The 15,747-nt window shown below is 53.6% G+C and overlaps 1 protein-coding gene across 1 annotated transcript; it reads left to right on the top strand.

Moving 5' to 3' along the window:
• Positions 1–3,829: 3,829 nt before the first annotated feature.
• ANKRD34A (ankyrin repeat domain 34A) lies at positions 3,830–14,708 on the top strand. The gene is made up of 2 exons (XM_039512264.1): positions 3,830–4,101; positions 12,207–14,708. The coding sequence occupies exon 2, from the start codon at positions 12,298–12,300 to the stop codon at positions 13,885–13,887; it is 1,590 nt and encodes a 529-aa protein (XP_039368198.1). The 5' UTR covers positions 3,830–4,101; positions 12,207–12,297; the 3' UTR covers positions 13,888–14,708.
• Positions 14,709–15,747: the final 1,039 nt, after the last annotated feature.

Here is a 15,747-nt window from a genome sequence, read left to right as displayed (position 1 = left end):
ATTACTCCCATAATAATAACAACTCGGTTTTAAACCCAGAATGAAAGGCGTTCTCCATACAACAGTTGTAGTGCATTAACTATAGCACTTGCATCCGAAGAAGTGAGTATTCACCCACGAAAGCTCATGCTGCAAAACGTCTGTTAGTCTATAAGGTGCCACAGGATTCTTTGCTGCTTCTACAGAACCAGACTAACACGGCTACCCCTCTGATACTATACCAGTATGGTTAAAGCCGTACAATTTCCTGATTGTGGGTGGAGTTATACCCATATAAATCTGCTTATACCAGCATGGCTAGGCTTGTCAGAACTCAATTTTTGTTATTTTAAAACAAATAAAAGGAAGTATTTCTTCACACAGCGCTCAGTCAACCTGTGGAACTCCTTGCCAGAGGATGTTGTGAAGGCAAAGACTATAACAGGGTTAAAAAAGGAGCTAGATAAGTTCACAGAGGATACATCCATCAATGGCTATTAGCCAGGATGGGCAGGGATGGTGTCCCTAGCCTCTGTTTGCCAGAAGCTGGGAATGAGTGACAGCGGATGGATCACTTGATGATCACCTGTTCTGTTCCTTCCCTCTGGAGCACCTGGCACTGGCCACTATCGGAAGACAGGACACTGGGCTAGATGGACCCTTGGTCTGACCCAGTAGGGCCAGTCTTATGTTCTTATAATTTTGATGGATAATATCAACATTTGTTTTCAAGCATTTTTTGCTGATTTTTATCAATTTAAATTTTTCCAGTTGGAAGAAATTTTGGGAGGGGAGGTCAGACAACGGCAGGGGTCAGACAATAATTATTTCAAAACAGTCAACCTTGAGAGTCCAGAACTTAGAGCTTTATGACCGTTAAAACTCAAATTGCCAACATCCCCTGCAAAATATGCAAAGTAACTCTCCTTCGATCAAACTCCAAGAAGCAGTCAAGCAGCATTTTTCATCTTTCGTGAATTTCAATCATCAATGGAAGGACTTTTTGGGGGGGTTGTGTGTAGTGCAGTGAAATTGACGTTTACCGATAAAAATTGAATCATTGAAAGCTTAAATATCACTTATTCCTGTATGGGAAGGGAATCACCTATACTAATATAAGGCCCCTTTTTACAGTATAATTGTGGACACAGTAGGGGCTGTACTAACTATATTGTAGGGTGACCAGATGTCCTGATTTTATAGGGACAGTCCCGATTTTTGGGTCTTTTTCTTAAATAGGCTCCTATTACCTCCCACCCCCATCCCGATTTTTCACACTTGCTATCTGGTCACCCTAACTATACTGGCAAACAATCAGTTCCGTAGCCAACACAGTTATACCGGTCCAAAAATTGTGTGTCTGTCCAGGCCAGTGTCTGTCCAGCCCCTGTCGCATATCTGTACAGCCCCTGACACAATGGTGCCCTGATCTCAGTTAGCCTTATTGCAATAACAGCAACAACTCAATTTTCACCAATCCACCGCCCGGGTTTGGCTGAGGTCAAAGGTCTTCTGGGGCTGAAGAATTACGAAGGAAACTGACTTTTCCCCGCTAACACCTAACACATTTGGAACTGGGCAGGGAGCGATAGGAATACAATTAGTCAAGGTAACCATGGCAACAGTGAAGGGCAGGCACAAGGGATTACAAACGCTTCCGAAGAGGTGCCTCCGGAAGGCGCAGCCCCCGCGTGGAGAGCCATACACACCGACACGTTTGCCCATTATACCTGGTGGCCTCAGACCTTGGGCACTTTTCATCTCTTCCCTTAGCACGAGTGAATCTCCCGGCGTTAGGCACCAAGAAGCTGGCAGTGGTTGTGAGATATCACTCATGCAACTCCCCGAGACAGCGCTCACCGTACAAACACGGAGCAGGTTCCATCCTCAAAGTGCTTCGTGCAAGCGGGTCTGTGCCAGTCTCTCCATTTTACAGGTGGGGAAACTGAGGCATGGAGAAAGGGATGGACTCGCCCAAGAGCATGTAGGGAGCCCATGGCAGAGCTGGAGGTAGAAGCCAGAAGTCCAGATTTCCAGTCCCCTGCTCTAACCACTAGCCAACACTTCCCACCTCCACCCTTGATGGGATCCAAAATGAATCTTTGAGGCAAGTATGGGGGTGGGGAAACTGGGATTATGTCTACACTGAACCATAAACCTGGGCTTAGGCTCAGGTTTGAACCCAACCTCCATCCCCTGTACTGTCTACACACAAAGCTGTATGTGATGGGTCAGCAATCATTCAGGATCTGAATCCTAGGACCTGCCTAGCCGGGGGTGGGTCTGAGTCCTAGTCCCACTGAGACTCGGGTCCAAGCCCCGTCATTTTGCAGTGTGGACACAACTCAAGCCGCAGACCCGAGTCAGAAGGTCTGTGTAGCGCAGTATGGAGCCGTTGCTGCAGTGGTGAGTTATGGGTCTAGCAATTGTCAGCCCAGGTTGCCAATGCACCATGGAGTCCACAAGCCCGGATGCCACAGACCCAGTTTTACAAAGCAGTGGAGACAGACCCTGGGAGGACACTGAGTATCTTACACCCCTCCCTTGCTCTGCGACTTGCGAAGTCATTTACAGCCCTGCCACGTGAGAGGTAGCATAGGGTAGTGGGTAGGGCACTGGTCTGAAACGTGGGGAGACCAGGGCTCTTTTCTTGGTTCTGCCACTGCCCTGCTTGGGTCATGTTGGGCAAGTCGCGTCCCCACTCTGTGCCTCAGTTTCCCCTCCCCCCATAGTCTGTCTGGTCTAGTTGGTTTGTAAGACACTATGGAGCAAAGACTGTCTCTTGCTCTGGGTCAGTGCAGTGCCCGGCACAACGGGGCCAGTGGCACCGTTTATCCCAGAGGTGCTGGAATTAGGGGCGCGGGGGCAGGAACACCTCCTGGCTTGAAGTGGTTTCCATCATATACAGGGTTGACAATTTGGTCCAATGGCTCTCAGCACCCCCACTACACACATTGATCCAGCCCCCCTGGTTTATCCTCTAGCAGCCCCCCGCAACGCTCGGTTGTGGGAGTGGGGGGCTGCCAGGGTTTGTGTCCGTCCCTGCATCATCATGTTGGGAGTGGGGGTTATGCTTCACCTTGGCTTTTGCTTTGTCACCAGGGCCAAGTAACTGACTCACCATGCGGGGGGGGGGGGGGGCTTGCTGCTTGGGGGCCCCCCCGCCATTGCAGAGGCCTAACACTGCCACTGAATGGGGCCCTGATCCCCGCTGAGGCCTGGAGGCCTTGCTGCCATGCAGGTCACTAATATTCCTAAAACGAGGCGACTTGGCGAGGTGTGTTAGGGGACACAAAGGCGCAGGGCAGCGGAGGATCAAGGGTTAATGGTGCCCAGCGTTGCAGTGGCCAGGGGCTGGTATTTATAGTACAGCAGCATGCACTGGACTCATCCCCAGCATCCTAAGCAGAGAGTGCCGCCGGTGCTGGAACGAGGGGTGCGCCCGCACCCCCTGGCTTGAAGTGGTTCCCATCATCTGCAGGGCTTGCGGTTCGGTTCGGCGGCTCTCAGCACAATGCACATTGTTCTGGCGCCCCTGGAGAGTGCCGCCAAATTGCTACCGAGAGAGATCGAGGGATTAGACCAGGACCGAGCATAATTCATAAGCCCTGGCAGGGGAGGAGGGGGGAGTGGAAGAGGCGGGCCCCTTTCCCATGTATATTGGTGCAGTGTGATTGCTCTGTGTAGCTGAATGGAACAGCTACTTCTGGTCTATGGGAAGGGAGCTTAAAAATAGCAGCCTGGCTCTGTCTCTGCAAAGAGCCGGGCAGGCTGTGACAGTAAGTGGAAAACACCGGCGCTCAGGCCCCTATCCGCAGGGCTGCAACTGGCGTGGGGACGGGGGAGAGGTGTGCAAGGGAGGGAAATGCTGCTAAAAAAAATGCAGAGAAGGGCTTTGATGGACTGAATTATTCGGCTTCGCTGTGTCTATCCCCCTGTCTCAAGCTGAACAGAGTCGATTTCCTTTAAACACCCGCACGCACTCAATGCACAAAAGGGGAGCAAAGGTCTCAAGCCATGAAAACTCTGCAGGCTTCTGCTCCGCTTTCCCGGGGGTGAGGAGGAAGCATATCGCCCAGAAGAGCCGGCGGCAGGTGACGGGAGAGGGTCCAACCGCGCCAGGTACGATACGGCTTTTCAAAAAAGGAGCGAGCAGCAGGGGGGCTGGAACAATGTGTGCAGTGGGGGTGCTGAGAGCCAGTGAACCAAACTGTAAACCCTGTACATGATGGAAACCACTTCAAGCCAGGGGGTGCGGCAGCCCCCTAGTTCCAGAATGACGGAGCAGCTAGTGGGTGCTGAAAGGAGCAAGCACCACCGCTGCTCCTGGCCAGGGATCAGCACATGGGTCCTGCGCTTAGGCTAAAATGCAGACGGGGATGGGAGAGAAAGTCTCCTGGACTGTATGAAGGTCTTGTCTGTCTGTCACATTCACTGTCAGTTTATCCTAAAATCCCATTCCCCAATTGCTGCTGGTTTCCCAAACAGCCCAGCTTGCACTGGAACTCTGGGATTCTTTGGCTGCACTTATTTAATGAATGATTGGTTCGTTATTAATTATTATTATTAAATGTGTTTCTTTTTCATCAGACTAATCGTTAATTTCTCTGTGGCTAGATGTCCACTCAGGTGTCTTTCTGCTCTTACCCGTTCTGGTCCCTTTGGTGTTTTATTCTGCTGATCCAAACCAAGCCAGAAATCTGTTTTATATTAAAATCTAATCAGGTTTTATTGCCACAAGCTGATGTATTGCTTTAAATCCACCTGTTTAACAGAATTAGAACAGGAATAGGATTATCCTTTGATTTAAATGTATTTCACTCGCTGTAACCATCCTGAACTCTAATATTCAGCATCACAAGTTCCTTTAAATTCCATATATATATATATATATATAATTTCTCTCCCTCCATTCAGTAGGTTGCATTCATTCTTAGGTGGTTATGTAACCAGACGTGGGTGAAAGCTCTTGCTAATTTAGATCAGAATATTTTCTTTAGGTTTCTCTCATCACCCCCAAGTAAATCCCTTTGCATCTGAAATCCCGGGAAAAAAAGATCCCAGGAAGAATTCTGCTTCCAATAAATTCCCATTGGTGACCATTTCTACACCGAAATCCACTAGGCATTCCCAGTTCACCTCCGTAGCGATTTGCCAAAACCCGAATCTCTTCCTTTTCCAGTTGCAACCCACAAATGCAAAGATGCGGCAAAGAATCGATCTGGCTTTTCCCTCTTTGTTGTCTCCTTTTTTCATCCATTGCATGCCTCGATATTCAGCGTCCCTGTCAGAGCTTTAAACCTTTGTTTCCTAAAGCTGTAGTGCTCTGCAGGGATTTGGGCTGGGGTTTTTTTAAATGAAAAAAAAAGGGGGCTGCTTCATCTGAAAAAGGCTGTGGTTTTTTCACCCAAAAGCACGGGACTTGTCTTTGAAAGATTCCAAAGGTAAAATGGCTTTTTATACTTAGAGGTCCTATGGGGACAAGCAGAGTGAGATCTTACCAGACCGTAGCTTATTTAGCCTGCATTCCTGGACAATAAATGATGAAGGGTTTACAGGATTCCCGAGATGAAATTGCCTGCTTTCTTACACCCCAGCATGACAGATGGATTATTCTGATACGATACAGGGCTCTCTAAGGTGGAGCTCAGGAAAGAACCCGGAGGAATGAGAGAGGTAATTGCTCGTTCATTCCCCGAGCAATGTGGAAGACAGTGTATCAACACTGCCTTGAAACTGAGACAGTAGCTGGGGTGGAAGGGGTGATGGTCTCACAGGGAGGACACTCGAGTAGGACCCAGACGATCTGGTTTAATTCCTGGCTCTGCTACAGATTCCCTGTGTGACCTTGGTCAAGTTGCTTCATCTCTCCTGGGCCTTTAGTTCCCCACCTAAAATGGGGATAATCCCCAGGAGAGGCTAAAACCCATTTCTGATTGTGAAGAGCACGGATGGGATGCTGATGAGGGCAAGCTACATAGCCAGAGGGGAGGGACATTGTCTAGGATGTTTAAGCCAGAAGGAATCCAATCCTATGGCGATGGTAAATGGCCCATTGTGGTCTTAAAAACCTATGAACCCTGAGCAGTTCCATTAACCCAGGGGAGAAGGGGAGACTCACACTGAAGCGAGCCCAAGCCACTGAAGTCAGTCCAAAGGCCCTGCCTTTGGATCAGGGCTCGAGGCTCCCGCTGCCGCAACCCTCGCTCGGGCGAGCGATCCTGGTGAATCCCTAGAAGTGACCGAGGCTACTCAGGTGAGTAAGGATTACTTGTGGGATCAAGGGCAGCAGATTCAGCCTGGAAGAGCCCAACTTTGCCCGCCTTGCTGGAGCCAAGCTCCCGTCAGGGTGGGCGCAGGTAAATTGCGCAGGATTGGGCCCAAAGGTCATTTTGGGTTCCCTTTGGCAAAGGATGGGGGGCAGGGTGGGACGGACATCCCAAGCTAGCGACACAATGGGCCAGATCCTGTGTGGGTGCAAATCAGCACAGTTCTGGGGAAGTCACTTGAGCAATGCTCATTGACAACAGCTGAGCCTTGGCCCATTGATTTCTGTGGCGCTCTGGCCCAGTGACACCAGTTGGGAATCTGACCCACTGACTCCAATGGGGCTCTGTTGATTTCCACCAGCTGGGGATCTGACACAATCACCTCCTTTTATTTCTAAAGCCCCCCTGCACCCCCCAGTCCCCACGTCACCACTGGGGAGCCTGTTAATGAGCCATCAATAGTGCAGTCACCGGTGATGCAAACGTAGGTTGTAAGATCTCTGGGTCCGGGGCTGGCTTTTTGTTCTGTGTACGTACAGCACCTAGCGCCCCTGATCCATAACGGGCTCCTAAGTGCTACTGAGATACAGATAATAAATAATAACAACCAACCACCCAAGAGGCCCTGCCGGCACCAGCCCCTTGAAAAAGCCCCCAGAAAGTAGCGGCAAGAGAAAAAATAATATAAAATAAGGGGCGGGGTTGGAGCTTTAACTGATGAATCTGACAGCTTTAGGTATATTCATGGAGGCCTCAACAGGGGGGGTTGAGGGAACAGGGGTTGTTTCAGAGAGGAACAAAAGCATCCCACTCTGGTTGAGTTCTCTTGCTTCCAGACTTGTGACTGTGAGGTCCAGAGGAGAGAAACTGATGCAGGAGGAGAGCTCCTCATTTTTGAAACGTCTTGCTGGTCAATATTGACTCTGGCATCTTGGGGGCTAGATGCTTTTCTGTAAGGGAAGATGTGCAGAAATTATAGTGCTTGCTGCCTCTTATCTATCGACTTGTTTTCTCTTGCGTGCCTTTTGGTGCTACTGAAATGTTGGCGGCTGCTCAGGATAAAATCTGTCAGAAATAAAACCCCCATCATAGGGCATCGCACTTCAGTTCTGATCCGCAGCCCGCTAAGGTCAATGGAAAGGTTGTCGCTGACTTCAATGGAGGCCCTTATGTGGCACTTTTCAGTTGGGCTTTTCAATGGGACTCTGAGATTTAGGAGCCCACTGGGCATTGCAGGCACCTAACTCCTTTAGATTTCTTTGAAAATCCCTCGCCTCCTGCTAGAGATCGCAAAAGTGTTTTGAAAAACTTGGGTGACTTGCTGTGATCCCCGGTCTATAGTTGGGGAAACTGAGGCACAGAGTGGGGCCATGATTTGGTAGAGCCAAGAAGAGAACCCAGGAGTCCCCTGCTCTAATCACTAGATTGCACTCTGGCCTACAACTGGTAATAGAACCCAGGAGTCCTGATTCCCAGTCCGCTGTCCCAACTGCTGTACAGCATTCCCTGCTACAGATATTAAAAAATAAATAAATAAACTCGAGGAGTTCTGATCATCAGACCCCTTCTGCCCGCTTTAACTACTAGTGTGCACTGCCTGCAAAGCTGGTAATAAAGCCCAGGAACACTGATGCCCTGGCCCATGCTCAAACCATACTAGATTCCTTCCCCTCTCTCCCCTCCCCGCCACCCGTGAACGCTCTGGGGACGCTGAGTTAAATCTAGAAGTAATGAGGAAATGACTAGGTGCTAATAACAAAACAGATAAAGCAGGTCACTTAGTGTGGGTTAGCTGGCAGCTCAGTCATTGTCTGACAAATGACAAATGATTCCAGGGCCCTCCCGCGGCTTTGTATTGCTGCACATGGATGGGTTTTGAAATGACACTTTAACAGAGCTAGTCACTGCAAGTTAATCCAGTGTTTTCTCAAAAGGAATGCTCCACTGGCTCAGAGGGACGTGCCAGCCTTTCCAATATGCTTAATTTGAAAGCCCGTAGGACACGTTGCATGCGACAGATAGATCGAGAGAGATGCAGACGAAGATTAGGTAGATAGATAGGAAGATTAGAGAAGAAGGCTGAGATGTTTCAAGTTGCTGAGAGTATTTGGATGCCTAGTTCCTATTAGTTTCATTGGGAACTGACCATCCAAATCCCACAGAAAACGCCAGCCCATCTATTTTCAATCTTCCCCCTTTTCTCCTCCATCAGCTGGGGCTGTGGAGCTGAGCTGGCCTCTTCCAGCTTCTCTCCCCAGGTCCAGCCAGTCACACAGACTAATTGTCCTGGGCAGAATTAATGACCTGGCCAATCCTTGCAGAGAGGGGTGGGGGGGGGGGGCGGTTCGGTTCCTAGAAGGGTTTGAGAAGGCTACATGAGGAATGACAGTTCATATGCCAGGATCTGACCCGGCCCACAAGTGGGCTCAGGAGACAAATCCTGAGCGTAAACCTTTTGCCTCAGTACCTACAGAAACATCGTCTGCCTCTTACACATTCAAAAACGCTCACCGTGTTACACGTTCACTAGGAGACAGGGACTCAGGCTACGTCTACACTACCCGCCCGCGGCGGGTGGTGATGCGATGATTTCGGGATCGATATATATCGCGTCTCACCTAGCGCGAATCCCAGATCCCCTTCTCGCTGATTCGAACTCCTCCCACGCGCGGCGCGCGGGTGCGCGTCGACATGGAGGAGCCGGACGACGATCCGCCGCGTGAGGTGAGGATAATATAAGATAGATATATAAGAGCACTTCAGTTCAGTTATTATTCACGTTGTTGAAGTCTCGATATTTATTTTTTTTTTTCCTCAGTGCCCAGCTCTGTCACAGCCTCCCCGGGTGACCTCGGTAATGTCACATTGGACCAGATTTCCATGCACCCAGTGTAGCTGCTCTAACCACTCTTTTCCAGCGCAGTGCACAGAACCCAGGTGTCCTGGCTCGCAGTCTCCTGCTCTAACCATTGGACCACACTCCCTCCAGGACAGAATACTCCCTAGTATAGGAAGCAAAGATCATTGTGGCCAGTGACTACCCCAGTTGTGCCTCGATCAGGCCACCAGCTTTAGCAAGAAGCGGGCTGCTGATGACCACATGTGGTGAGGCCTTCCGAGAAGAACACCCCACATGGAGTCACCAACACCACTGGGGGCAGAGGGTCTCCCATCTAAGCCATAACCCCAATCAACCCTGCTTAGCCTGCTGCCTCTTACTGGAAGGGCTCTGAGCAGGCCGATTCAGTGGCATTAATCTGCCGCGCTCGATGTCCATGATTCAATCAGGCCCTGGTTCCCGGGGCACCAGGTCAGGGGATGGCGCCAGCCTCTGATGATTTGTAGGATGCTGCTCGTTCATTAGCCCTGCTAATTAGCTTCCCTTTCCTGCCTCTTCTCTTTCCACACCTCTTTTATTCTCTTCTGCTTTGCTCATTAGCTCTCCTCTGCGTCCCCTCTGTTCACCCTCACTCTTCCAGGCCCCTTCTTCTCTCCTCTTCCCCTGCCTTTCCCCCCTCGCGCCTTCCCTCTTCTCCTCCTCCTGGCCTTTTCGTTCCTTCCCCCTTTCCTTACCTTCCCTCATCGCTTATTCTTCCCATCTATCTCATTCTCCCTCTCCTGCACTCTTCCTTTCTCTCCTCCCCCTGCTTCCCCCCTCTTGCCTCTCCTTTGGCTTCCATTTCCCAGCGTGGGCCCAGGTGGGAGGCAGCGTGAATCAATCCAGCAGAACACGTGGCCGGGTTTTTCCAAAGAGCTGCCCAGGCCGGAAGCCGGGCCCTTCTGAAACGCTGCTGCCCATCTGTGTGTCCCAGTGGGACCCACACAGAGGCCTTTGGGAAATCTGAATTTATTCAGGTGCCGATGCTGGCAGCTTGCCCTGATTGGGGGCGGGGGGGTCTGAGCCCTCGGGAATCCAACCTGCAGCTCTTTGGCCAAGCTGGTCCTGTTTGCATCGGACTCCGCAAGCTGGCACCAATAGACACTGTGTCACCTACACCCCAGAGTGAGAGATTTCCGGTAAATTAGGCAGGACAGGCAGCCCTTCTCCAATGCCCCTCCAGCCAACCAGCTCACCAGCTGCCAGGGCAGAAGGGGCTGGGGGCGGAGGGGGGGGAGGACGCGCTCACCAGCCAAACTCCTTTTGATTAGTGAACTTGTTTTTTTCCAGCGTTGAATTAATTACCCTTTTCCACGCGGGCACCAGCTGGTAGGATTTTGAGTCAGGCAGGCAGGTTGGGATGGGAAGCCAAGGGGATCTGCCAGCGCTCGGTGACATTTTTAACGGCACACGCGTGTGAGTTGAGCGTTTAACTCTTTGGTGACCTGTTAGTGGCTGTTGGGGAGCATCCCTCACGGTAGACAAGAATCTAGCCTGGGCTGTGGTGAAGTGAAAGGGAGCAGGCCGTGCTGCATAAGAACGGCCATACTGGGTCAGACCAATGGTCCATCCAGCCCGGTATCCTGTCTTCTGATGCCAGATGCTTCGGAGGAAATGAACAGAACAGGCAGCCATTGAGTGATCCGTCCCCTGTCGTCCACACCGAGATCCTGGCAATCTGAGGCTAGGGACACCCAGAGCATGGGGTCGCCTCCTTGCCCATCATGGCAAATAGCCATCGATGGACCTTTCCCTCTGTGAACGTGTCTAATGCATTTTGAAGCCTGTTATAGTTTTGGCCTTCACACGATCCCCTGGCAATGAGTTCCACAGGTCGACTGTGCGTGGGGTGAAGAAGTCACCTAGCACCACCAGAGAGGGTCTGCCTAGATCCTGGTTTGGATTAATGGACAGTGCGTAAAGCTATACCTGAGATATGAAGGACAATGTGCCATGAATGCAGGGTGAGTAAGACTCAGGCAAACCTGGATTCTATTCCCAGCTCTGCTGCTGGGTGGCCTTGGGCAACACCTCATGCCTCGATTTCCCCATCTGTAAAATGGGGGTAATGAGCCTCCCCTCCTTTGAGACCCACCGGTGATAAGAGAGAGAGATTAATCTTGTCTGGATGGCTCTATTGCCACCCGCTCCGTTGACAACAGGGTGGGACGAAGGTGGGTTTTTCTGTGGCAGGAGCTGCTGAATTCCCAACTGTTTTTGCCTTGGTTCTCTGGGAAGTCTGAACATGGACACAGAGGTGAGGTTGGAAGGAGGGGGCCTGCAAACCAGACACATGGGTGTGAAACTGAGGCCATGTCCCAAAGAGGCCTTCAAAATCCCAGGGCACTTCTTAGCCAGGCCCAATTTCAGTATGAATAAGAAGATTCTGCCTGCCTAGCTTCGCCTGTTGGAGCCTTCACTTCCTGTCCTAAACTGTTGTGCAGCCTTGCGGTACACCACTAAGCAGCTCCCCCCAGAATTGGCTGCACTTCAGTGTTGGGTGAGTGATCCCTGTGCAGCACTGCTATGTGGTCATCAAACAGGTGTTGTCCTCCACCTCAGAGGTGGCTGCATTCCAGTGTTGGATGAGTGTCCCTGTGGAGCGTTGCTGTGGCTTTTAAGCAGCTGCCATGCTGCACCCCAGAACTTGCTGCATTTCAGTATTGGGTGAGTGTTCCCTGTGCAGCATGGCTGTGCAGCTGTTAAACAACTGCCCTGTTCCACTCCAGAGCTGGCTGCATTTCAGTGCTGGGTGAGTGATCCTTTTGCGGCATGGCCGTGGGCTATTAAGCAGCTGCACACCAGAGCTGGCTGTATGTCAGTAGTGGTTGTGTGCTCTCTCTGCAGTGTTGCTCTGTGGCTGTTAAACAGCTGCCATGTTCCACCCCAGAGCAGGCTGCATTTCAGCACCGGCTGCGTGGTCACTGTGAAGCCCGGCTGTGCGGCTATTAACCAGCTGCTGCATTGCAGCCCAGAGGTGGCAGCTCAGTGGTGAAGGGGTTGCTTGGCGATGAACGATGCTGGAGCAGGGTAAGATTTCATGATGTGCTCTCCCTCTCTCTCTCTCTCTCTCTGTCCAGGGAGGTGCTCTGCCTGTGCAATGCCCCGCCCCGCTGCCCACAACCCCGGCTTGCCCCCACGAGACCGCCCGGCCCCAGGCCCCGTCTGGCGATGAACGACCCAGCCGCCATGCCGCACGCGGAGGGGAACGCCCTGCTGAAGGCCGTGTGGCAGGGCAAGTTCCGCCTCACTCGCCTCTTGCTGGAAGGCGGGGCCTACATCAACGAGGGCAACGCCCAGGGCGAGACCCCGCTGATCGCCGCCTGCCTGGCCCGCTACGACGACCCGCACAACAAGCCCCGCATGGTGCGCTACCTGCTGGAGAACGGCGCCGACCCCAACATCCCCGACAAGATGGGCAAGACGGCCCTGATGCACGCCTGCGCTGACCGGGCCGGGCCCTCGGTGGCTTCGGTCCTGCTGGAGCACGGGGCCGACCCCAGCGCCAGGGACTACGCGGGGGCGTCGGCCCTGGTGTACGCCATCAACCGGGGCGACCGGGAGACCTTGCAGGTGCTGCTGGACGCCTGCAAAGCCAAGGGCAAGGAGGTGATCATCATCACCACCGACACGTCCCCCTCGGGCACCAAGAAGACCAAGCAGTACTTGAACTCACCCCCTTCCCCGGGCCTGGAGGAGAAGTCGCCTGCCCTGTGCATGTCGCCCTCTGACATCGAAGTCAAGACCACCCAGTCGCCCGGGGCCAGCGAGAAGGAGGAGGCGAGGGACGTCTTCAACTTCACCATGGCCACCCGGCTGACCTGCCCCCCGCCGCCTCTTCCCAAGGGGCTGGAGGCCGAGGCCTCCGCGGAGCAGCCGCCGGCAGCCCCGCCGCCCAAGGGCCGGCCCAGGCAACTCAAGAGACTCAACTCGGAGCCGTGGGGGCTGGTGGCGCCTTCCGCCTTGGCCGCCTCCCATCCGGAGAAGGCCCGGACGCCGGAGGAGAGGATCACGGCCGAGATGAACGGCTTGAGCATCACCAAGAGGTCCGTGCTGTCACGGAGGCACAGCATCGAGGGCCAGGAGCCCCCTGGTTTCAAGATGATTTCCCCCCACAGCTCCGGGGAAGAGGCCCCAGGTCCGGAGGCACCCTGGGCCGAGAAGGTTCATTTCGGCCACCTCCACCAGTCTCTGTCACGGCGCAACACAGCGCCCGAGGCCCAGGAGAGCGGGGGCGGCCCGGCGCCCAGCCTGCGGGGCGTGACCCACCATAAGCTGGCCCGCATGGAGCACTGCGAGTCGGACGCGCACCTCTGCCCGGACTCCATCCCCGGCTCCCCGGATTCAGGCCGCGTCTCCCTGGAGAGGAGGAAATACAACGCCTCCCCCCTGACCCTGCCGGCCAGCTCCTCCCGGGAATCCCTAGAGAGCATCCCCAGCGCCGTGTCCCCCATGACGGGGCGGCGGCGCTCCCCGGGGCTGCTGGAGAGGAGGGGATCGGGGACCCTCCTCTTGGATCACATCGCCCACACCCGGCCTGGCTTCCTGCCCCCGCTCAACATCAACCCCCACCCTCCCATCCCTGACATCCGGGCCAACGGCCGGCCCCCCTCGCCCGTGCACAGGGGGCTCATCCCCATGGCCCCGAGCTCCCCCAAGGCGAAGAAGAAGCTGTTCCGAAGGCATTCTATGCAGACGGAACAGATCAAACAGCTGGTCAATTTCCAGAACCTGCTGGCCCAGGGCGACCCGGCCACTTAAAGGGACAGAAGCCCCAACAAGGGAAAGGAGAAGAGGCCTAGATTTATTCTATCCCCATCCCATTTGCTGCTCCTGGAGTGGGGAGGAGCTGGAGACACCCCCCATCCCATCTCTCCCACCCCATCCTGGGTGGCGAGCCCATTGTGTCTGGGTTGCTGTGTATCCTCCGCCCTGCTGTGTATCTATCCTAGCGACGGGCCGCGCCCAGGGTCCAGGGAATCTGACTAGAACAGGAGCACTCCAGTGGGCCAGGATCCCCATGCGACCAATTTCTGGATGGCACTGGGTCCCTTCGGTGGAGGCCTGGAGGCTGCGGCCTGGCAGCGGAACGCCCCTAAGCATTACCGCCCATGACTGTGCCACGTGGCCACAGAGCGCTGGCCTATGTTGGGGGTGGGACGGTGACAGCTTCTAACGGCTGCTCCCACGTGCCAGTCAGGAAACCAGAGGGGAGGCGCGTGGGTCCCATCCCTCCGGGTCCTGCCGGGCACGGCCTGGAGATGCAGAGGAGGGGAATGAAAGGGTCGATTTGGGTTCGAGATCAGGAACGTGGCCAGCCAGAGCCTCTTCCAATTTCCGGCAGCGGTTTGTGCCCGATCCAGGTTCAAAGCCGAAGGCAGCCCTGCTCGGTTTGCACAGCTCTCCGACCTGGAAGGCAGCGGCGGCGATCCTAAAGACAGGCACCCCTCCTCCCCTGCCCCCGGTGGCCTTGCACCCCACCTGCTGCTCCCTGCAATATCCTATTGATTAGTGTGAATGCCGTCAGGACTCCTGGGTTCGCTCCCCACCTCTGAGGGGGCAGCGTTGTCTGGCAGGCACAGTAAAGGGAGATCTGGGGCTACGTTTGCAAAAAGAAACCTTATTATTTCAGTGTATTGGGATGCCCAACTGCGCTGAACGCTCACCTGCTGGAAACCAGGACCCTTCAAGGTGTCTCAGATGGGAGCATTCAAAACAGACACACTTAAGGCATGGGGCTCTGTTCCCAGCTCCAGGAGGAGGAGTGTTGTCTAGTGGTCAGAGGACTGGGCGCTAATGACTCTCGGGTTCTCTGCCTGTCTCTGCCACTGACTCACTGGGTAACTGTGGACTAGTGACGCTCCCTCCCCGTGCCTCAGTCTCCCCCATCTGTCAAATGGAGGGAATGATACCGACCTGTGTCTGTAAAGCGCTTGGAGATCCCGGGATCAGAGGCGCTCTAGAAATGCTACGTCTTATTTGTTATTTATTTAGCATTCGGTCTCTGGCAGAGCCGCACCCCTAGACAAAGCAATATGACTGGGGACGCACAAGAAGTTACCCCCAAACACTAGTGGGAGGGCTGGAATAAACCCTCTAGGCACAGGGTGCAGGATTGAGCAGAGCATCACTGATGCAGAAGGGAAACCATTTCAGGGGGGAGTGAGGGGACTGAGTGTAAATAGGCATAGACACCCATTGCTAACCCCACAGTGCAGACCCAGTGCACTGGCGTGGGTTACCCTGCTTTTCCACCGGGGAAGCTGTGGAATTGTGCATTGTCATTGTGCATTGCACAACTGCAGTGGTGCAAACAAACCCCAAGTCCTCAAAGGTATTTAGGTCCCTGACTCCCAGCGGGAAGATCTGTCCCCTAGTTACCAAGCTATGAATCTGCAGAGTGCTCAGGTTTCCTTGCACTTCCCTGAGTGATGCTGCAAAGTCCGAGTTAACTAAGGGAGTTAACATTTGCACAGGTCTCCCTATAAGCACAAGGAGACTGTAATCAGGGCCCCATGTATCCGCTACTCTGCAGAACCCACCCCCTGGCTGTGCTTCCTTTTCTGTTTGCAGAAATACACTTGTAGCCCTGATTGACATGTATCTGATGCCATGTGGCCT

This window comes from Mauremys reevesii, linkage group 24 (genome assembly GCF_016161935.1).
Source record: "Mauremys reevesii isolate NIE-2019 linkage group 24, ASM1616193v1, whole genome shotgun sequence".
NCBI lineage: Eukaryota > Metazoa > Chordata > Testudines > Geoemydidae > Mauremys > Mauremys reevesii.
This window is presented reverse-complemented; position numbering and strand designations above follow the sequence as displayed.